Source organism: Hemitrygon akajei, unplaced genomic scaffold (assembly GCF_048418815.1).
Source record: "Hemitrygon akajei unplaced genomic scaffold, sHemAka1.3 Scf000059, whole genome shotgun sequence".
Taxonomy (NCBI): Eukaryota; Metazoa; Chordata; class Chondrichthyes; order Myliobatiformes; family Dasyatidae; genus Hemitrygon; species Hemitrygon akajei.
The window spans coordinates 3956595-3980865 of NW_027331945.1; the positions used below are offsets into that span (position 1 = coordinate 3956595).

The 24271-nt window shown below is 42.8% G+C and overlaps 2 protein-coding genes across 2 annotated transcripts in view; both read left to right on the forward strand.

The window, feature by feature from the left end:
- LOC140721680 (uncharacterized) overlaps positions 1 to 24271 on the forward strand; it is a 268559-nt gene that overhangs the window by 225708 nt on the left and 18580 nt on the right. The gene's annotated exons all lie outside the window — the stretch shown is intronic.
- LOC140721662 (NACHT, LRR and PYD domains-containing protein 9-like) lies at positions 11960 to 15379 on the forward strand. Its single transcript, XM_073036463.1, has 4 exons — positions 11960 to 12135; positions 14523 to 14609; positions 14740 to 14907; positions 15072 to 15379. Exons 1-4 carry the CDS (start codon positions 11987 to 11989, stop codon positions 15157 to 15159), a joined length of 492 nt encoding a protein of 163 aa, XP_072892564.1. The 5' UTR covers positions 11960 to 11986; the 3' UTR covers positions 15160 to 15379.

Below are 24271 nucleotides of genomic sequence, written 5' to 3' on the forward strand. Positions count from 1 at the left end.
GTATTATTTCATTGTGATGGTATTTAACTCTATTCTTTTCATGGAAGCACAACATCGGTTCACTGGTTTTGTGGTTTCCCTTCTGCCGTCATCAATGATGTCCTCACCCGCATCTCCTCCATTTCCCGCACTTCAGCCCTCACCATCCTCCCGTCACCACAAAAGGGACCCTGTTCTCCTTGTCCTCACCTATTACCCCACCAGCCTCCAGATCCAGCATATTATCCTCCACAACTTCCGCCACATTCAATAGGAACCCACCTTCCCTCTTTTGTTCCAAAAACATTTTTTGATAAAATAGATTCTTTGATTTTATCTTATGTTTGGAATAATAAAAGCTCTAGAGTGAATAGACATTTATTGCAAAAATCAAAAAAAGATGGAGATTTTATTATTGGGCAATTAATATTCGTTATATTACTTTTTGGATTTATGATATAGACGACCAAGATCGCCTTGTCATTAGCTTCTTTATTAGGAGCTCCTCTTCAGTTTTCGCTCTCCAGAATAGGTAGACAAGCTCTCAACCCTATTGTTAAACATATTTTAAAATTTGGTTTCAATTTCATAGATTTTTTGAATTAAATGATTTTTTACTTTCTAGTAATATTTATTCTAATTTCTTTTTTAAAGCATCAACTTTGGATAAGGCTTTTTTAACATGGAAAATTAAGGGAATAAAAACTTTTTTAGTTTTGTTTTTACAAGACTGTCTAATGTTTTTTTCACAGTTAATGGATAAATATGATATCTCTAATATACATTTTTTCAGGTATTTACAGGTTAGGAATTTCTTACATGATTTTTTACCGAATTGCCCCTTGGCCTGCTTTTCAAATTGGCTTATGTTATTTTTCAGGTTAAACCTTTTCAAACAGTTAATGAAAGCTCGCATGTTGCCTAATGATTGGATTCAATTGTACCTGGGAAGTAGAACTTCAACATTCACTTTCAGATAATTAATGGAGTAAAATGTATTATTTAGTCAGTAATTCATCTATCTGCGCACGCCATATCTTAATTCAGTTTAAGATAGTACACAAGGCCCAAACGTCCAAAGATAAATTGGCGCATATTTTTGCAAATATAAGCCTTATTTGTGACAGATGTAACACAGAAGTGGCTACTCTAACTCATATGTTTTGGTCATGTGTGAGTTTAAGTAATTTTTAGAGGGATCTGTTTGGAATATTATCTAAAGTTATAGATATGGATGTTCAACCTAATCCACTTACAGCAATTTTTGGGATTATCCCAGAGGAAGCAAGCAAAGTATCTGCTTCCGCCCAACATGCAATAGCTTCTTTTAACTTTACTGGCTGGGAGAACCATTCTGCTACACTGGAAAGAATCGAAACCGCCTACTGTTTTCTATTGGTTTTCCTCCATTGTGTCATGTCTAAGCTTGGAAAAAATTACAAGCTGGACATTTAATATATCCTTTAATTTTGAACAAGTCTGGTGACTCTTTATTCAATATTTTCACATGATTTACCGTAGATTCCGGATTTTAAGCCGCTACTTTTTTCCCACATTTTGAACAGCTTTGAACTTTGCGGCCTTTAAAACGGAGCGGCTAATACATGATTTTTTTCATGCCGCCTCGTAAACATTTTGCCTCATAACAGTAGACCAATAAAATTGATGAGTAGTTCACAGAGGTCCAATGAAATTGTACGATAAATCAAGCGCACTTTCACAATTAAATTATTGTAAATCAGTCATTTGTACTCACACTCATCAACATGGAAAACACTCGAAGAAAAGCATTGTGCTGCCTTTATGGCAGTTATTTAGTTTATAATATTTTCGCTTAGTAATTCATTTTCTAGTTAAAGTTAGAAGAGTTTTAACTATATTTGTTTTCTGTACTACATCGCGGGATGCTATGACGTCACACCCGGTTTCGCCGCGTCTTGTGGGAAAAATGCCGTTTGCGATAAACGGAAAGGGGGGGGAGCGCATTACGCGAGCGGCTTTGGATCTGAGCGAACGCTGCTTTTAAATGCCGTTTGCGATAAACGGAAAGGAGGGGGGAGCACATTACGCGAGCGGCTTTGGATCTGAGCGAACGCTGCTTTTAAGTTAAAGGCGATCAATAACTTTTCCTGATAGGCTGCAGTATAGATATTTTTTACCAGTCGTTAGGAGATATTGGAATGTTGTTCAGTAAAGAAGTATACGCAACCTATATTTAAAAGTAGCCGCGTTACGGGCACGGTTCAAAAAAAAGCATTTGCAATATGTATTTGTTTTTGTTACCATATGGATTTAATTAAAAGTTAAAAAATCCTCACGTGTAATATCTTTCTGTGTAAATATCTCATATTACAACGTGGGACACCTGCGGCCGAAAATCCGGTGCGGCCTAAAATCCGGTGCGGCCTTTACAAGTAAAAAATTGATTTTATTTCTAAAATTAGAGCCAGCGGCTTTTAATCAGGTGCGCTCTGTAGTCCGGAATCTACGGTAATTTATTTTTATTTATTTATTTTTATTTATTCTCTTTGGGGAAAATCCTTATCAATGAAGGTTTGGAGACGACTGGAAGGATGTGTTTTTTTTTCTCTCTTTTTTTCTAATTTTATCCTCAATTGGACTGCCCAATCTTTCTGTTTCTTTCCTTTTTTTCTCTTCTTTTTTTTTCTTTTTTGTTTCAGTTTAGTTAGTGTTTTTTTCCTTATTAATAAAATTTCCAATCTTTTTTTATGATTGTTATGAATTGTTTTTTTTACCATTGTATATATAACAACATAATATTTTACTTATTTGATTTTGATATTATATACTTGTTTTAACTTTTGCTGTTTATATGTCTTTTGTATTATCTACTTGTTAAACTCCTCTTCCAATTTGTATATTCTTTATTTGGAAATCAATAAAGTGATTGAAAACTGAAATGAATAGGACCCCACCACTAAGGACACCTTTCCCTCTCTACCCCTCTCTGCTTTTCGCAGGGATTGTTCCCTCTGTGACTGTCTGGTCCACACATCCCTCCCCACAGATCTCCCACCTGGCACTTATCTCTGCAAGCGTAAGTGTGACACCTGTCCCTACACCTCCTCTCTTACCACCATTCATAGCCCCAAATAGTGCTTCCAGGTGAGGCAACACTTCACTTGTGAGTCTGTTGGGGTAATCTATTGCATCCGGTGCTCCCGCTGCGGCCCCCTCTATATCAGCGAGACCTGACGCAGATTGGGGGATCACTTCATCTAGCACCTACGCTCCGTCCGCCACAACAGACAGGATATGCCGGTTGCCACTCACTTCAACTCCCCTTCACATTCCCATTCGGATATGTCCATACATGGCCTCCTCTACTGCCATGATGAGGCCAAACTTTGGTTGGAGGAACAATTCCTCATCTACCATCTGGGTAGTCTCCAACCCCTTTGTATAAACATCGAATTCTCTAACTTCCGGTAATTTCTTCCCCCATCCAACCTTCACTCTGTCTCCTCTTCTAGCTGCCTATCGCCTCTCTCATGATTCTGTCTTCTTCTACTACCCATAGTGCTTTCCCCTTAGATTCCTTCTTCAGCTATCCTGCCTATCCCCTCCCCCAACCCTTAATCTTCCCTAATTGTTTTTTCACCTGGCACATTCCACCCTGCCCCCACCTTCTCTATAGGGCCTGACGAAGGGTCTCGGCCCGAAACGTTGACTGCTCCTTTCAACAGATGGTGCCCGACCTGCTGAGTTTATCCAGCTTGTTTGTGCATCTTGATTTGACCACAGCATCTGCAGTGCACTTTGTGTTTACCATCAGTTCACTGCCTGCTTGCATTTGGTCTTGCATGAGAAATTGGACAGTCGAGTCAACTGTCTCTGAAGACTACCAGTTTTCATTGTTTTTTTTATATATATATATTTAGTTATTCCTTTCAGCTGCAGTGTTGGCTTCTTTTCCCATTTGAAAATAATAATTAATGGCCTGTTTGCTGTAGCACTTATTGTTTTCCTTTCCCTCTAACTTTGTTAACATTAAAGCTTGGGAACTATTGACGCACTTCAATGTCTCTCTCTTCATACATGGGCGATATCCGAATGAAGTGACATCTTGTCCGAATGTGCGCTTAAATCCACGTGGATCACATCCACTTCCGAACCATCATCAACATCTCCTGGTAACATCTTCGAAAAACTCTTTACAACACAAACTACCATGCAGGAATCTGACAGCTCATAGACAGATAGATAGATACTTTATTCATCCCCATGGGGAAATTCCACTTTTTTTTTCCAATGTCCCATACACTTGTTGTAGCAAAACTAATTACATACAATACTTAACTCAGTAAAAAATATGATATGCATCTAAATCACTATCTCAAAAAGCATTAATAATAGCTTTTAAAAAGTTCTTAAGTCCTGGTGGTTGAATTGTAAAGCCTAATGGCATTGGGAAGTATTGACCTCTTCATCCTGTCTGAGGAGCATTGCATCGATAGTAACCTGTCGCTGAAACTGCTTCTCTGTCTCTGGATGGTGCTATGTAGAGGATGTTCAGAGTTTTCCATAATTGACCGTAGTCTACTCAGCGACCTTCGCTCAGCTACTGATGTTAAACTCTCCAGCACTTTGCCCACGACAGAGCCCGCCTTCCTTACCAGCTTATTAAGACGTGAGGCATCCCTCTTCTTAATGCTTCCTCCCCAACACGCCACCACAAAGAAGAGGGCGCTCTCCACAACTGACCTATAGAACATCTTCAGCATCTCACTACAGACATTGAATGACGCCAACCTTCTAAGGAAGTACCTTAGACACAAGAAATCACTAAGTTGCCCTAAAAAGGGCAGATAAAAGACAAACCAATAAAAAAGAAAACTGTTGACTTGCTGAATATCTACCTAAAGATAGACATGAACATGGTATTTCAGGCCGCTCTCCATGGACCTCACAAACACTGACGGTCATATCCAAATTCTGACCTGTCCAGCCATGTGTGGTTTTAGAAAATTAAAATGATTTGCACCTGTGAGTGACTCTGTTCTCTTTGGGACTCAGTGCAGCTGCCTATAATAGATAGGTGTTATCCAAAGCACGCCGTTCAGTAAAGAGAGTTGTCTGTAAATATGTATGTTCATCTATAAATTCATCATCTTAGGTCTTCAAATTTAGTGGTATGGAAATTACATCTTTGAATCCCTTTCACAATGTAACTCCTCAGACCTAGTTGTAGTGAAACTGGGATTATTTTCCAATGCAGTGGAACCTCAGGAAATTTTGCTGATTGTCTGTTGTTCCTATTATGGAATATCTTTCCATTTCTCTTCTGATAACCTATCTTGGAGATCAATCGTTCTAACTCCAGAATATCACAGCAGTGTTTTTGTTCTCAGAACAGTTTCTAAGATCCATCCATTTTAGTTGCATTATCGATGATCTTCAATCCATCGTAAGATAATATAGTTGAAGATATTTAATTTAGAATTCCTCAGCTGATGAGGAAGCCAATTCCTGCATTAGTGACAGGCAGTAAACATCTGAATCCCAAGACAGTTGCATGGACATTGTGTTGTTTTCACACATCAGTCATAAGACCAGAACGCATAGAAGCATACGTGGGTTGCTCGGCCTATCCTCCATTCCATCACTGCTGATTTATTATCTCTCTCAACCCCATTATCCTGCTTTCTCCCAGTAAATGTTGCCAACGTGCTAACATCTGCTTTAAATATACCCAATTACTCAATGCCCACAGCTGTCTGCACCAATTAATGCTACAGATTCGCTACCTCCGGCCAAGGAAGTCCCTCCTCATCTGTTCTAAATGGGCCTTGCTGGCTGTGTCTTCTGTTTCGAGACTCCCCTTTGCAGTAAACATCCTCATTATAATCAATGTCCTCTCCACATCTATCTACGTCTTTCAACATTCTGTTGGTTTCCGTGACAGTCGCCCTTGTCCTTCTAAACTCTACCGAGTACAGGCACAGAGTCACCTGCCGCTCCTCCTATATTAACCCTTTTATTCCAGGGATCATTCTCTTGATTCTCCATATCTTTTACCAACACTGATCACAATACGAAAGTGAGGTTCGGCCAATGCCAAAATATTATAACATTTATCTTATATTCTAATCCTCTCAAAATAATTGCTAACTCTGTATTTGCCATTCCCAACACCGACTCAATCAATAGCGACCCCTTAGGGACCCCTGCACTAATTCTCCCAAGACACTTTGCAACTCTGAATTCTGAATTTTCTTCCAGATTAGAAAATAGTCTACGTCATCATTACTACCAAATTACATGCCCATATACTTCTCTATACCGTCTTCTAACTGGCACTGCTATGTCCATTTTTTCACTCTGTCCTTTTGCTTTTATGAACTCCCAACTGTCTCAATGCTTCCTGATTTCCTATTTACCTTCACATTTTCCACAAACTCGGCCATAAAGCCATCGTTCTGTGGACAAAGTCATTGACGTACAATGTGAAAAGAAGAGGTCCCAGAACCTACCCCTGCAGAACACAACTAATCAATGGCATCCAAGAAAATAAGACCCTCTTTATTCCCACTCTTTACTTCCTTTCAGTCAGCCAAATGTCTAACTCCAAATAAACAGGAACCCATTTTCCATGCTCGTATTTTTCCTGTTACGCAATTGGTTTTTAATCTTGTTAAGCAGCCTCATGTGCGGCACCTATATGAAGGTCCCATGAAAATCTAAGTAAACAATCTACACCGACTTTCCTGCATCGATCCTGCTGTCTATTCCCTCAAATATTTCCAATATATTTGTCAGTCAAGATTCCCCCGATAGATTTTGTCCTATTTTGTCACATGCCTCCAAATGCCCCAAATCCTTATCGTCAATAATTGACTCCTAGCATCTTCCTAATCATTGATTAGGTTAATTGCCTATTGTTTCCTTTCTTCTATCTCCGTCCTTTTTTAAGGTGTGAAGTGATATTTAAAATTTCCAGCCATCCAGAACGATTCCAAAAACTAGTGATTCTTGAACGATCATTACGAATACCTCAACAATGGTTCTTCATCTACCTCTTTCAGAGCCGATATGGTGTCATCCATATGGACCACGTGACACATCATTCTGTAGTACCTTCTGCTTCCCAAAGACCTTCTCCTTAATAATTGAAATTACATTACTTGATGTACTAATATCTTCTGCCAATTCCTTATCCCCCATTACCATCTACATTTCCCAGCAGTTCGATACCTACAATAGTCTCGGTTTCACTCTTTACATTACTTAAGAGCATTTTGAAAAAACTCCTTTATATTATTTGCAAGCTTACCTTGGTATTTCATGTTTCCTCGCGTTGCAGCTTTTTTATTGTCTTCAGTTGATTTAAAAAAAGCTTTGAATGCTTTCCACTGCTTTTTCTATATTCAAAGCCCTTTCCTGTGTTTTTTGCTGGCTTACTCGCCAGCCATGGATGCTCATCCACCCATTCGACAAATCTTCATCTTTGGAATGATCTATCCTAAGACTCCAGAAGTGCTCCAAGAAACTCCAACCATTCCTGCCCTTCTGTCAGCCCTATCGTCTTCCAAATTATCTTTGACCAGCTCCTCTCCCATGCCTTTTAATTCCATTTATCCACGATACATCTAACCCTGAAACCGCAGGGTGTGCTCTATGATATTATGAGCACCTTAAGCTCCCGAATCAAATACAGTATAACTAACAATTCAGAATATAGATCCACCTTTCCCATAGTAGCCTCAATCACCAGCTACTCTAAGATGCATGTCGTAGGCATATTAAAAATACCTCTCTTGGAATTCCGCACCAATCTACTTTTCCAAAGCTACCTATTGATTGAAATCCACCATGACAATGACATTTTTGCATACATTTCCTACCTCCTGTTGTAATTTCTAACCCATGCCCTAGCTACAGCTCAGAGGCCTGTATATAATTTTAATCCTGGTCATTTTACCTTTGTACTTTCTTAACTCTACCCACCCACAAGGTTTCTAAATTGTCAGGTCTGATATCACCTCTTTCTAAATTTTTATTTCCCAGCAAAGGCAACCTAAACCCACCACCTATCTGCCTAACATTTCGATACAATATGTACCTTGGATGTAAGCACACAACTATCATCTCCATTCAGCCACGATTCAGTGATGCCCGCCATCCATTCTTCACTCTTTCGCTCTCCCCTGCCTTGCGTTCTTCTTGTCACATGTTGTAGCTGTAATGTTGCATGTTGAAGGATCGAGGAACTTAATCACGCTGCATCTACTGCAGAATGTCAGTAAAGCCCGAATCTTACACTGTATTGATTTAGACTTCCCTTCAGTCATTGACAGAATCCAGAGATTTACTGTATGAGACAGCTGCCCAGTGACTACTCCTGGTATGAAGCTTCCGGGACAATGAACATGTACTTTTCTCCACATGCTTCATCTTTTCTGCCTGCTCCATAATAAATTCATTGTTTGTCTTTCATAGAAAGTCACTGAGCTGACAGAGAAGGGTAACCGGAGAGAGAGTTCTGCACTCTTCCTCAGTTTGGTGATGGGAAAAGGCTCGCAGACCCGGAGGATGATGTGGGAATCCTTTGTGCAAATGAGGACTGAGTTGCCGAAGTTGGACAAAATACTGACGGAAATACAGGAGCTCGGTATGTCAAAGCCATACAATGAATACAAAGTCACATTGAAATAAGGTTTTAATTATATTAGGTCTGTTTTCATGAAAGCTTTTGATTTAAATAGGCCCTGATCCACAGGAATACATGAACATCGCCCAAGGATTAACTCAGTTACCCACTCGACTGAAAGGTGAGTGATGGAATGCACAGTTCAAACCACATCTCAAAGGTTAGACTGTGGCTTAGCAGAACCTGCGAATCAAAATTAATCAGAATCAGGTTTAATATCAATAATTTCATCAGGGAATTTTGGATTCCGCACTTCATACAAACATATGAAATTCGGTATGAACACAACATATATAGCAGATAGAAATTAATCAATAAAAAAATATCAGAAATATGCTGAACGAAAAGAGAAAATCAAAATGCTCTAGAACAACAACTGGGTATACATTGTACCAATAGTAATATCAACCGTTGGCAGCATCCCCAAGTCACTGCATTACACCATCGAACAGTTAGGCCTACAAAGCAATATTTATGCACGCTAGAGAAAAAATAATCCACTAGTTCCAATCAATTGAGAATTGAGTGTTCTTGCTACCTGAGGGTGTAGCAGCTAGAGCTGAAAATAAATTATATTAATATTATCTTATTTCAAAAGCACTTTTCACACAGACAATGTTGTTCAAATTACATCTCAGGTGGATAGATTGCAAACTAGAATATAAAAGACAAAATGATGTTAGCTTTAAGCAAGGTTGAATTAAAAAGGTTTTGAGCTTTCGTTTTAGAGTGACAACTGAGTTTTTATCACTTACACAGCACTTAGAAACATCTAGGTCACCCTGTATATAACTATGCGTGTCATTGCATAAGACTTGTGTACCGCACTGCAGCTTTAGGTTTTGAATCTTACCGTTTCTGGACGTTCTTCAAAAAAAAAAGCTGACCTGCTATTTATATTTTGGATTTCTACCTTATTTTGAATGCTGTTTCCCTGAACTATTCTGCTCTGTGTTTCCTTGTACAATCTCAGTGTACTGATGTGATGGACTGATAAATATGGATAGCAGGCAAAAATATTTTTTTTATTTTACCTCAGTACATGAGAAAATGATAAACCAATTTACCAAATTTATTGTCAATAAATCACAGCCCCACTCTCCCATTGCCAGACTAGCCAGTAGCAGTGGCCAACACTTCACCACTCTCCCCCAAAAACACAAGTGTGGACTCTCCCATTTACAATGATACCTTTCCATCTTTCCATCCTTCTTCCATCCCTGCAATTAAATTCTACCAATTATCTGACTTGTCCTTCCTATAGTTATTGATCCGAAACCTTTGTGATGCTCTCCACAGATGCTGACTGACTTGAGTACTCAGACATATTCTGCTCCATTTTGCATGCACCGAGCGGTGGACATCTGAGAATCTCAAGTGTGCAGCTTTTGCCAAACTACACGGTGTCTTGCTCTGTTTCCACACAGGATCAAAAATAACAATCTGCAAACAATGCTTAAAAAATCGTGACATGTTGCAAATGAAAAAGTCCACAGTAGTGCAGGTGGGACTGCAATAGGCTATCAGGGGAATGTTTACCTTCACAAGTAATTAGTACAGGAATATGAGGATTCAATATTTTCTGGGTCATCCATCACTGTTAGTTGAACAGAATATTATTTTTTGACCTAATATACATGGAATTATTTCAAGCAATCTCAAATACTGAATGTTGAAATGCAGTTATAAAGTTATTTGTCAGTTGAGCTATTTAACATTTTAACAATATTCTCTGTTCCCATGGAAGATGTTCAACAGAAACACAGAGAGACTCTGCGGGCACAAACTGAAACACTGAGAGTGAACGCGATCCTGACAAGGGAGACGGTGAAGATTTTCCAGCTGGTTGATCGACACGCTGAGCTCACGATCATTTCTACTGTTCGACATCGGAGACTGGTGGACATTGAGTTGTTGGCAAGAGGCAGAGACCATGAGGAGTGGAGAGGGAAACACCTCCGCAGAGATTTAGAGAAAATACGGGCTGATCACTTATTCCAGAGCAGCTTTTCCCAGAGTAAATCACAATCTGGGATTTCAACAGCAGTGGCCGGAGTCGCAGGAATCGGGAAAACAACAATGGTACAAAAGATTGTTTATGACTGGGCCACAGGGAAAATATACCAGCAATTCCAATTTGTCTTCAGTTTCAAATTCTGGGATTTAAACTCCATTAACTGTGGAATAAACCTGAGGGAACTGATTCTGGATCAGTATCCTTACTTCTGGAACATCCTGAGAAAGGTCTGGAAAAATCCAGAAGGACTGCTGTTTATATTCGATGGTTTGGATGAATTCAAGCACAGGACCCATTTTGCTGACAGTCAAAGATACACAGAACGTCAGCACCAGTGCCCAGATCCCGAGTGGAGGTGTGAAGTGTCTGACATTGTGTACAGTTTAATCCAGGGCAAGCTGCTCCCAGGGTGTTCAGTGCTGGTGACCACCCGCCCCACTGCGTTACATTTATTGGAAAAGGCAGAGATCAGTGTCTGGGCTGAAATCATGGGATTTGTTGGTAAGGAAAGGAACAGATATTTCATGCGGCATTTTGAAGATCAGGCGGTGGCATCAGCTGTTTTCAAACACGTGGAGGAGAATGAGAACCTGTACACCATGAGCTACAACCCCTCCTGCTACGGTATCCTAGCTCTGGCACTAGGACCCTTCTTCACACAAGTAGACATAGACAAGCATCGAATTCCCAAGACCTTGACCCAGCTGTATTCCTACTATATGTATAACATCCTGAAAAAGTATAGTGGTGAGATTGTGAACCCCCGTGATGTGTTACTCAGGGTTGGTCAGTTGGCCTTCACAGGAGTGTCCAAGAGGAAGACTGTGTTTACAGATGGAGATTTGATAACTAACAATCTGCTGCCTTCCCAGTTCCTCTCAGGATTCCTAATGGAGCTTCTTGAGAGAGAAGATTCTGCCGGGAGCGTGGTGTACAAATTCCCACATATCGGCATCCAAGAGTTTATGGCTGCACTCGCACAATTCCTGAATCCATATCCCGGAGATATTCTGAAATTCCTCACGAAAGCCCACAACACTACAGATAGGCGATTTGCGGTATTTCTCCATTTTGTGGCTGGTCTCTCCTCCTCAATGACAACTCGTGGCCTGGTGGAGTTTCTGGGTCGATTTACTCATCAAACAACTTGTCAGGTGATTGCCTGGGTGAAGGAGGAGGTTAAACGCCAGAGTGGAAGCACTGGGAGTGAAGCTGCTGAAAGGGGCCTGCTGAATGCATTGTACTACCTATATGAGTGTCAGCGCCCTGGACTGGCTCAGATTACACTGGGATCTGAGCAAAAGATTTCATTCAGTAGAATGCGGCTGACCCCAGTTGACTGTACGGTCTTGTCACATCTTATTGGTATGTGTGATACAATAAAACACCTCGACCTCACTCGCTGTCAAATTCAGTGTGAAGGAATCCATCGTCTGGGTCCCGGGCTGCACAAGTGCGAAATGTTGAGGTAACTTGATTTATGTCTGACTCTGAACAGTAAAGCTGTCCCATTGTTTTGTTTCCATGTGAAGGAATTTGGATAAAACTGTAGTAAGTCAGATCGTGCAGAATTGTGACAAATGACCAGGGTATCCGTCTGTAATTCCCCAAAAGATGGGAGGGTTCTGTGTTTCCTTGTGAAGAGTGTTGGAGAATTCATCTGATCAGTGAACAACGGTTATTGGTTTAATGGTAGTAAATCGCTGGAATGACCATGTTTCTCGCTGCCTGTGACACGGCCATTGACAATGTTCCTTCTCACTTTCCGACACTGACTGTAGCAGCTAATTCAGAACTTCTTGCCTTCATTGCGATGATGGGCAAGAGAGTGCCAACGGACTTCCGCAGTGAGAGGGAGAGATTACCTTTGTGAGATTGTCGTCCCCCTTCCCTTCTCCATGATGAAGATATCCATCGCTCCATCTGTGTGAATTTGCTTGATACCCAGTCCCCATGTGCACATCCCCTCTCTGGAATGTACGCCTGAATTCAGGCTGTAGCAGACATCTGATCTAATTCCGTATCCCTTCCTCTGGTGCGGTCATATTTCCTCATCTCTATCCTCCTTGACAAAATCTATTCCTCCATCCTACTTTCTCCTGTGGGATCTGTCTTTCCCATCCCCAGCTGCCTGTAGGAAACACTATTCCTCATCCGCCTTCCCTCTGTGGGATCCTTATTCAGCATCCCGCCTTCTATCGGGTCCCTCTTCCCCATCCCCTTTCCTAGTGTGGGCTCTTTCTTGTCCATTCCACTTACACCTGTGAGATCCCTTCTCCCCATAGATCTCTTCCTGTTGGGCCGCTCTTCCATATCTCGTGTTGGATCTCCCTTCCCATCCCTATTCCTCCTGTAGTGATCACTATTCACCATCCACCTGCTACTGTGCGGATCTCTTCCCAGTCCTGCTTCCCCCTGTGAGCTGTCTCTTCCCCATATCCTTCCTCATGTGCGAAGTCTGTTCCAAAACCCTCTTCCTCTTGTTACTCTTTTCATAGTCCTGCTTCCTCCCCTTAGATCTCTCTTCCTCACCTGCCTCCTCCCGTTAGATCTCTCTTCCCCATGCCTCTATGCATCGTCCTCCGCCACGCTGCCTTCATCTGGTGGGTCTGTCTTACCCATCAACATCCCCTTGTCGAATCTCACTTGCACATCGCCATTGATCATGTCGGATCCCTCTTTCCCATTCCCTGCTTTTTCTATGGGATCTCCCCACTAGACTTCTTCTTGTAAGACCTCTTTTTCCCTTCTATATTTCTCCTTTGGGAAAGTTCATCCCCAGCCCCATTCCTCATTTAGGATCTCTCTTCCCCATCCACATTCCTCCTGTAGAAACTCTCACCCCCATCCCCCTTTGTCCTGTGGGAACACTCTTCCCTCTCACACTCCCTTGTATAACATTGTTCATCCCCAGGCCTCTATCCTCTTGTAGGGTCTCTCATCCCCATCCTCCTTCCAGCTGCGGGATATCTTTCCCCATACTATTTCTTCGTGTCTGATCTCTGCCCCAATTCCTCCTTCCTCCTGTATGGAACTTCCATTGCCATCCGCTCTATCCTGCGGTTTTTCTGTACCAGAAGCCTCTTTCTGCTGTCAGATTTCACTTACACATCGTCATTGCTCATCTGCGATCTCCCTTTTCCACTCCCCTTTTCCTGTGGAATATTCCCATCATATTCTCTCATGCAGAAGCTGTCTCCCCATCTCCAGTTTCCTCCTGCAGAATCGTTCTTCCCCACCACTACCTTCCTTCCGTAATATGTCTCTTCTTAATTGGCTTTTCTACCGAATCCCGAATCCCTATCAGCCTTCCTTCTGTGGATCGCTCTTTCCCATTCCCCTTCCTTAAGTTGCATCTTCCTTCCCCGTCCACCTTTCTCTTGTTGGATGTCTCTTCCCCAGCATCTATCTTCCTGCGGAATGTCTCTTTCAGGCAGCCAACATCTAGTAGAAACTCTGTTCCCCATTTCCCTTCCAGCTGTAGGAACGTTTTCCCCATACTCATTCCTTGTGTGAGACTATTCCTTCCTCAGTCTTCTGTTGGGGTTCTCTTTCACCATTACCCATGGATATTGTCTCATCCTTCACCTCTGACCCTCTCAATTCAGAGGCATGGGGAAGAGAGACCCCACGGGGTGAAGGAGATGCGGTAGAGAGATCTGATATTAGCAACTGGGGAATTTAAAGGTTTATACTCATTAATGCTCTAGAGCTGGTCAGTGAGGGACATTGACAGTAAGTGAACTGGTCAGTGATTTTCTGAGTGGTTTTGCTTTGGAAGTACCTGAGTGATGAAATCCTCTGATGCCCACTGTTTCAATCACTTAGTTCATCAATTTCTCTGATTACGTTTAGACTTGGGGAGAATAGACTGGGAGATCCAGGAGTGAAACTGTTGTCTATGGCTCTGAAGAACCCAGAATGTAAAATTCAGAAATTATGGTAAGTACCAGACTGTGTTTCAGACACTGAACGCGACTGTAATCATTACTTATGTTGGGTATAAACACTGGGGGATTTTGCTGTGTCCTTTCACTTTGTGTCCTTCACCCTCACTCTCTCTCATCTCCAGGCTGTTCAATATTGGTCTCAGAGATTCCAGTGCCGAAGAACTCGTCTCCGCTCTCAGTACAATCCGATCACTGAATGGGCTGAACTTGAGTTTCAACTGGCTCACGGACCGATCTGTCCCCGCTCTTCGTCATCTCATACTGACGCTCCCGAGTCTGCAGTGGATCGGGTGAGTGTTTATGTTAATGTTCAATGTGATCAAGTATCAGCGGATCCGTGGGGTTTCTGCTGAGACTTGACTGTGAGTGAATGCTGAAGCATTAACCCAGTTCCTCGTGAAAGACCCTGTTGTGTAATCTGTTTATTTCCTCTTGATTCTTCCATCTCTTTCAGGCTTTGGAGAAATCAGTTCAGTGAGACTGGGAAGAAGGAACTGATGTCTCTGCAGGATCCCAGACCCAGACTGAGCGTGACCACGTGAACAACTAAATGTGCCAAAGTCACCTCACGTGGAATTGAGGCCATTTTGGCCGAACTCATACTCCCCCAGACTTTTAAAGGCTATCTATTTGTTTAATGATGACTGTCCAGTTTTAATTTCCTTGATCACATCTGTTGGTTTTAACCGGAGGGGGGTGGGGATGTGCTGGACAATTACACAAACAGGAAGAGCCCGGGTCAATGCACCAGGGCCCCAGGCTGGATGTATCCTGGAGGGAATTACTTTGCCCACTTTGGTGAGGACAGTATATTCTTTACTCTTGTACAGCCATTTACAATAATGATAAATCAACAAATACCTCGGGTGCAACCCTGGATCTGCAGTGTCCTCGGAGACTTCACCTAAACCTAAGCTGAACATTCCTGTCATGATGTTGAACCTGAGGAGATACAGTGACCTAAAGTTACTGCTGATCCGCTGACCCTGCATCATGCAGCAGCGGTCTAGACATCTTTACATTGGCGTAGCAGCTTCTCTTCCAGACTGAGAGAGATTACTCGGATCTCATCCCCCTCAAAACCCATGTGCTCTCGTGCCGCTTTTCCGCTCGACCAACACATCTTCCCCGTTCTGTCCTTGCTCGAAACCCCACGTTCCACTCATTAGCATCCTCACCTCTACCTCCTTCCACAACTCACCCCCCTACCTCACTCATGCTCTCCTCATTCCAGCACCAATGCGCAATTCTCGCTTACTGCTCTGGGTCTGCCCAGTTCTAGCATACGAATGGACCTTTGCCCTCCTTGACTTCCCTGCAGCTCTCTCCTCGCACCCCCGAGTGCCATATTGACCCCGCTCCCCTCTCACTATCCTTGCACCTGTCACTGCCATCTAAACTCCACCAACATTCTCCGACTTCTCTCCTCCCCCACTACTCACTTCCAGCCCTGAACCTTTCCGATCTTTCATTACCCTGATCCACTAAACTCAGTGTGGTTTCCGATCTTTTCCCAGTCTCTCACCTCCACTACCCGACTCACTTCTCTTCTCCTTGTAACTATAGTCACTTCATCCCATGACACTATAATTTCTGCCATTGTGCTGTATTTGTCCGCAGTGGAAACTGACGGAAAATGCAATTAATATAATCCAATATTTCATTGACTCCCTACCGAACCCCCAACCACCGACAATCCGCACACCAGCGTCATTTTTTCTGTGGTGTGATAGCCGCTCCCACCTTCCTTTGGCCTTTATATGTCAGAAAATAGTTTTGGTAGCAGCTTTTATATTACTGGCTAGCTTATATTTCATCATTTCTCACCTAATAACGTTTTCTTAAATTGTCTTCCGTTGGGGTTTTAAAAAGATTAGATTTGTCGTGGCCCCCATGAAGTATTGCCCTTCCTTCTGTTTTTATACTGTCCGGGACCTCCCTTGTCATTCCTAGTTCCTAGTGCTCCCTTTTGAATAAGACTACATCTTTAAGATATATCGAAGCTGCACCCTCTGATCTTCTCCGGGGAACTCTAACTATTGCTGTTCCACCGTTATTACGACTTGCATCTCTTCCCAATTAATATCGGCAGTTCATCTATCATGCCTCTTTAATTACCCTTGTTCTGCAGCACCAAAACATTGGAATTTATTATGTCCCTCTCAAAATAAAGGCTGTATTTTTTCATAGTTTGATCACTTCCTGCTCTTCATTATCATTGTGCGTCATGTCGTATCACGTGGGCCATCATGTTCTTTCACCGTTATTATTCTTTTGGCACTTTTTTTCTGCCAAGGTGCTTTGCCATTGCATTCTTTTGTGCAGTATCTTTACAGAATTGGTGACCCTACCCATCATCAATACTCTTCAGAGAATATCAGCCTGTTGTCAATAGTTGCAGATCCAGGACCAGCTGCTCACATGACAATCCACGTCCTGTTCCAATAGCTATAGGGCGATCTTCCTTTCCACTATCTCAAGCACAGATTATCACTCTCCAGCTTAAAACCATCCATGTGCCCATCTAAGAGTTCCTGAAATATTCCTAATGCATCTGTCTAAGCTAATACATTCGGCACTCATTACTCACTGTAATCATTAAACCTGCCTCTGATATTTCCACTAAACTTTCCTCCAATCACCGTACAAGTGTGCCTATCTTAACATCTCTAACAGTCCATAATTCATTTCCCTCTACCACCGTCCTAGGCAGAGCATTCCAGGCACCCACTACTCTGGAAAAGATGTCCCTCACATCTCACACACCTTAAGTGTATATGAAATTGTAGCGGTGTGCTACACACAGCACTGGAATAACGACACGCTGACGTTGAGGTGCAGTTGCGTTAAAGCTTTATTCAAACTTTGCGGCCTCGCTTTTAAGCCCTCCCCGGGTGGGAATGCATATTCACAGTCCCTTCCTGCGCGTGGGCTTTTCCCCTCGCTGGTGAAGAAGGCCTGGCGCCCTTTTTGGGGCCGGCCTCCCTGCCGGCGCGCACCGTTTTGTGAGCCGGTTCGTGTGCGCTGGAAAGTGAGTTGCCACACAATGCTAATTGATTTTTTTCTACCCTGTGTCTCTTATAATCGTATAAACATCTATCACGTCTTCCATCAGCCTTCACCGCAGCGGAGAAAGTAACACAGGTTTCTCCAACCATTCGCTATAGCACATGCCCTCCGATATAGACAAATTTCTGGTAAACCTCATCTGCACTCTCTCCAAAGCATCGGCGTCCATTCTGTGATGAGGCAAATCCATCCTGCTTGTATACCAACTGCCCCATTCGCAGTCCTATCACTCATTTTCCCTCACCACTGCCAAAAGTCTATATATACTCCCTTACTGTTCTGGCAAACCTGCCCACAAGGATATTGGTCATATTCTCATATATGACTTTTTTTTTTTAATTGTCTGCCATTGGTGTTTAAAATTTTCCATTCTTCTAACTTCCTGTTAAGTTTTACCCTGTCTTTCATTTTTATACAGTCCTGGACCTTCCTTGTCTTCCCTACTTGCCTAGTGCTCCCTTTTGAATAGGACTACATCTTTGGGATATATACCTAAGCTGCGCCCTCTGAATTGCTTCGGGGAACTCCAGCTATTGCTGTTCCACCGTTATTACAACTCATGTCTATTCCTACTTAAGTTTGGCAGTTCATCTTTTTTTGAGGATGTGACTAAACACATTGATGAAGGAAGAACAGTAGATGTAGTGTATATGGATTTCAGCAAGGCATTTGATAAGGTATCCCATGCCAGCCTGATTGAGAAAGTAAAGAGGCATGGGATCCAAGGGGCCATTGCTTTGTGGATGTGACTAAACACATTGATGAAGGAAGAACAGTAGATGTAGTGTATATGGATTTCAGCAAGGCATTTGATAAGGTATCCCATGCCAGCCTGATTGAAAAAGTAAAGAGGCATGGGATCCAAGGGGCCATTGCTTTGTGGATGTGACTAAACACATTGATGAAGGAAGAACAGTAGATGTAGTGTATATGGATTTCAGCAAGGCATTTGATAAGGTATCCCATGCCAGCCTGATTGAAAAATTAAAGAGGCATGGGATCCAAGGGGCCATAGCTTTGTGGATGTGACTAAACACATTGATGAAGGAAGAACAGTAGATGTAGTGTATATGGATTTCAGCAAGGCATTTGATAAGGTATCCCATGCCAGCCTGATTGAGAAAGTAAGGAGGCATGGGATCCAAGGGGCCATTGCTTTGTGGATGTGACTAAACACATTGATGAAGGAAGAACAGTAGATGTAGTGTATATGGATTTCAGCAAGGCATTTGATAAGGTATCCCATGCCAGCCTGATTGAGAAAGTAAGGAGGCATGGGATCCAAGGGGCCATTGCTTTGTGGCTTGCACACAGAACTCAAAGAGCGGTTGTAGACGGGTCATATTCTGTGTGGTGGTCGGTCACCAGTGGGGTGTCTCAGGGATCAGTTCTTGGACCCTTACTCTTCCTGATTTTTATAAGTAACATGGATAAGGAAGATGAGGGATGGGTTAGTAAGTTTGCTAATGACACAAATGTTGGAGGTGTTGTGGATAGTGTGGAGGGCAGTCAAAGGTTACAGAGAGACATTGATAGGATGCATAACTGAGCTGAGAAGTGGCAGATGGAGTTCAACCCAGATCAGTGTGAAATGGTTCATTTTGGTAGGTCAAATAAGATGGCAGAATATAGTATTAATGGCAAGACTCTTGGCAGTGTGAAGGATCAGGGGGATCGTAGGGTCTGAGTCCAGAGGACGCTCAAAGCAGCTATGCAGGTTGACTTTGTGGTTAAGAAGGCGTACGGTGTATTGGCCTGCATCAATCGTGGAATTGAATATAGGAGCCGAGAAGTAATGTTTCAGCTATATAGGACCCTGGTCAGACCCCACTTGGAGTACTGTGCTCAGTACTGGACGTCGCACTACAGGAAGGATGCGGAAGGCATAGAAAGGGTGCAGAGTAGATTTACAAGGATGTTGCTGGATTGGGGAGCATGCTTTATGAGAATAGGTTGAGTGAATTTGGCCCTCTCTCCTTGGAGCGATGGAGGATGAGTTGACCTGATAGAGGTGTATAAGATGAGGAGACATATTGATCGTGTGGACACTCAAAGGCTTTTCCCCAAGGCTGACATGGTTGCCACAAGAGGACACAGGTTTAAGGTGCTGATGAGTAGGTACAGAGGAGATGTCAGGGGTAGGTTCTTTACCCAGAATGTGGTGAGTGCGTGGAATGGGCTATCGGCAACGGTGGTGGAGGCGGATACGGTAGGGTCTTTTAAGAGACTTTTAGATAGGTACATGGAACTTAGAAATATAGAGGGCTACATGTAAGCCTCGTTCTTTCTCAGGTAGGGACATGTTTGTCACAACTTTGTGGGCCGAAGAGACTGCATTGTTCTGTAGGTTTTCTATATTTCTATGTTTCTATCTATCATGTCTCTGTTATTCCCTTTGTTCTACAGCATCGATACATTTGAGTTTATTATGTGCCTCTCAAAATAAAGGTTGTTTTCTCCCATAGTTTGATCTTTTCCTCCTTTTCATAGTCTTTCTGTGCCGTGTCGCACAACGTGGGCTATCATGGTCTGTGACCATTATTCTTTGTTTTCTACAGAACTGCTTTGCCATTGCATTCTTCCGGGCAATATCTTTACAGGACTGGTGACCCTGCCCATCATCAATACTCTTCAGAGATTACTTTTACATATCCGGTATTTGCATATCCGGAACACCGGCTGCTCACAAGTCAATCCACGTCCTCTTCTAACGACTTTATGTAACACTGGATAGGGGCGGGGGGATGAACAGGCGCCACAACTTGCTCAACGATGATCTGCAGGTTAACGGAAGAAAGGTGGAATTTTAAGAGTTGTAAGGCGCTCCTTTCCACTATCCCAAATTCGCTTATAACTCTCCATATTCCCTTTAAGAGTTCCTTAAATATCCCTAAAGCGTCTGTCTAATCTACCACCCTCAGCACCCATTATACAATCCTATATCCTGCCTCGGACAGTTCCCCTAAACCTTGCTCTAATGACCGTAAAAGTATGCCTATCTTAGCATCTCTCAACAGTCCATGGTGCATTTTTCTCTTCCAGCAGCCTATGCACAACATTTCAGGGAACCACTACTCTGGAAAAGAAAACTGCCCCTCGCTTCTCACTCACCTTAAATATATACGCAATGCTAATTTAAAATTTTTACCAGGAGAAAAAGATACTCTCAGTCTACTCTATGTCGCTTATTATCGTATAAACATCTATCATGTCTCCTATCAGCTTCCACCGCTGCGGAAAAAGTGACACAAATTTCTCCAACCATTCCGTATAGCACATGCCCTCGGATGCAGACAAATTTCTGGTAAACCTCATCTGCACCCTCTCCAAAGCCTCGGCGTCCATCCTGTGATGATACAACCCACATCCTGCTTGTATACCAACTGCCCCATTCGCAGTCCTATCACATTTTTCATTATACCTGACAAATGAGTTCTAAACGCTTCCCGACTGTTCTAGCAAACCTGTCCACAAGGGTATTGTTCCATCTCCAGTTCCGGTTGAGCTGATCCTGTTGCACAGTTGAAAACGGGCGGAAGCCATCCCAATGAGCAAGAAAGATGAACCCTTACCCTTTGCACCAGTTTTGCTTGATCATCCTATCCTTGGCCTAATCAGCACCCGTCAATTGCAGGAATAAAAAAAATGACTAGCCTGGTCCTTTTTTGGTCTATCTACATGCCTCGCAAAACTCTCTCTTTAGGACCTCCTGTCCTGCAACTATGTCAGTGTTGCCAAGATGTATCAAGATCTTCCTCCTTTTGAGTGCAGTGTAACCGACCGTGATATCCCTGATCCTAGGAACTGGCAGGTAACACATCATCCTAGTATATTTATCGCGCACACATAACCTCGTGTCTACACCTCTAACTATGGAGTCCCAGTCCAATACTTCAGTCCTCTTCTCTCCATGCCTTCGCTACCTGCTGGTCCACAAGACCTGACACAGTTGTTGAGACTCGCTCGCTGTGCCTTCCCCCTTGTAGTTCTGCCCAAACATCAACAGAATATAAAGTGGCATAGAGAGGAAAGACCAATGGGTACTATGAACTGGCTTTCATAGTATCCCAGAATTGCTTTCCAGTTCCTTGCATTCACTCAGCCAACTCACTCTTGCAACCTCGGGAATTCTACCAGACTTACCAGATATTGAACTCGCCCAAGCCAATTGTCGCTGACACACAAGGCGTGAAAATGTTCCCACACTCTCCACTCACGGAATGGCCGCTCCGCTTGTCCCCACTTCATTTTTATTTGACCTTTCTAATGAATCGCGATTCAATTGAGCCGGTGGACAATACCGAAAGTCCGAGAATGCTTCTTTTTGAATCTCACTTACGGACCGGTTAGCTGCTTGTCTGACACTGCAGGTTCGATTGTGTCAATGGAATCCAACAACTGCTTACAATATTCCATGCGTGGTTAGCATAAAGTCTTATAAATCCTCGGCATTATATCATTGCTTCAATATTCTGGTCCTCTTGAAATGAATGTTAATATTGCATTTGCATTCTTTGCAGTTAAACGTTAGGGAATCCTATACAAGGATTCCGTAGTCCTTTTTGACCTCTGATTAATGAATTTTCTCCCCGTTTAGAAATCAGCCTATGCCGTTATTCATTCTACCAAACTTCGTTGCCATATATTACAGGATGCAGTATTCCATCTGCTACAGTTTTTCCCATCTTTCCCGTCTACTAAGTCCTTCTGCAGTCGTCCTGCTCTGTCGACACCACCTGCTCCTCCAGATATCTTTGTATCTCATGGAAACTTCACCACAAAACAATCAATGCCGTCTGACAGATTACATGAAAAAAGAAGTGGTTACGATGCCGACACCCTTGCGGAACACCACTAGTTCCCGGCGGCCAACCAGAAAGATCCAATTTCATCCGCAAGTTGCCCATCCTGATATTCAGCCATTCTTCTATTTATGTCTCCAACCTGGGCATGAACGACACCTCAGTTTCTCGCCTCCTGTACATCTGGGGTGAGGCCACACTCAGAGTGGAGAATCAACATGATATTCCATCGGCGTGACCTCCAACCTGATGGCATGAAATTCTGGTAATCGTACCCATCTCCTTTATCATTGCCCCTTCCTATTTCCTTCTTTCAGCTTATCTCCTTAACTGGCCAACAGCTGCCCTCGATTGTGCTTCGTCTTTCTCTTTCGCCTATGGATTTTTGTTCTCTTTGATCAAAGTTCCTCCTTATCGAACCCTGAACACTTTCATCAATCGACTTCCAGGCTCTTTACTTCACCTCTCCCGATCTCTTGGTATCAACTCTCACTCACTACTTGAACATTTCCCCTCCCCCACCTGATTACGTTGAATTTCTACTTCTTTTGTTCCAGTCCCAGTGAAGGGCCTTGGCATAGGATGTGTACTTTTATTTCCAGCATCTGCGGAATTTGTCTTCTTTGCGACTCTATCCTTGATCTCATTTTTCCAGTGATGCCATTACTTCTTATCAGACCGTCCATAGTCTATACTGCCTTCTATTTCCTCAAAGAATTGCAACAGATCTGCCAGACAAGATTTCCACTTAAGGGCACTATGTATCTGTATATTTCATCATGTGCCTCAAGTATCGTTAAACTCCATCCAGAAGAATGTACTCCAACATTTTCCGAACCTCTGAAGTCAGACTAACTGGCCTATAATATTTTGTTTTTTCTTTTCTCCCTGACTTCCTGAGGATTGAAGTGCCCCTTGCAATTTTCTAGTCCTCAGTAAACATTCCAGAATCTACTGATTAATAACGAATCACTACCAATGCTTCTGTCAGAAACTAGCCACGCTCCCGAATAATGGCTTCAAGACAAATTCAAGGAAACAACGTTTATTAACAGTTCTGCAGAGCTGGGCCCCTTCAGAGAAGGGAACCCTGAGCCTTACAGGGCAGCAGGTTTTATCCTTCTTCCTTACCACCCCCCCCCCCCCTCCCTGTCTCGGGAGGTACACAGTGTTTTCCCATTTCATATTTGGAGTTGTTTTTTTACACGTTTCTGTAAAACAATAGTCCATATCTCAGGACTTCAATGATTCCACAAACAGTTAATCTTGTTAGGGCTTCTGCATTCATAATTAAATCACATTTGTTTACAGACTTTAACCCAGACATAATTAAATCACATTTGTCCCCAGACATAATTAAATCACATTTGTCCTTTGACTTTAACCCAGACCTCTTTCAGAAACGCACATCTTAATTTTGAATCTTACAATTCCACCCTTTTTCTTTTTAAGATGTGCGTTTCAGCTAGCATTTCTCTCACTCCCAGGGGGCCCACCACCCTTCCTCCGCCCCCCGTGGAGGGTTAACTTTCTTCTTTAATAGCGTAAGTTTTAGCTCGTTTGTCCCTTGTTGGGATACCGCTACTGCCTGGAGCTGGAATATACTGCGCCTGATCAGTGTTCGTATACAAGGAATCAAACACGGCAAAAGTAAGAGAATCATTAGACCCCCGCCTGCTACTAGGAGAGCGGTGCGCCACCAACTACCTCCCAGGAGCCCGTCTAGCCAACTCATGTTCCCCAGGGATCTCCAGTTTTGTACTGGCACGTGGGCCAGTTTCCG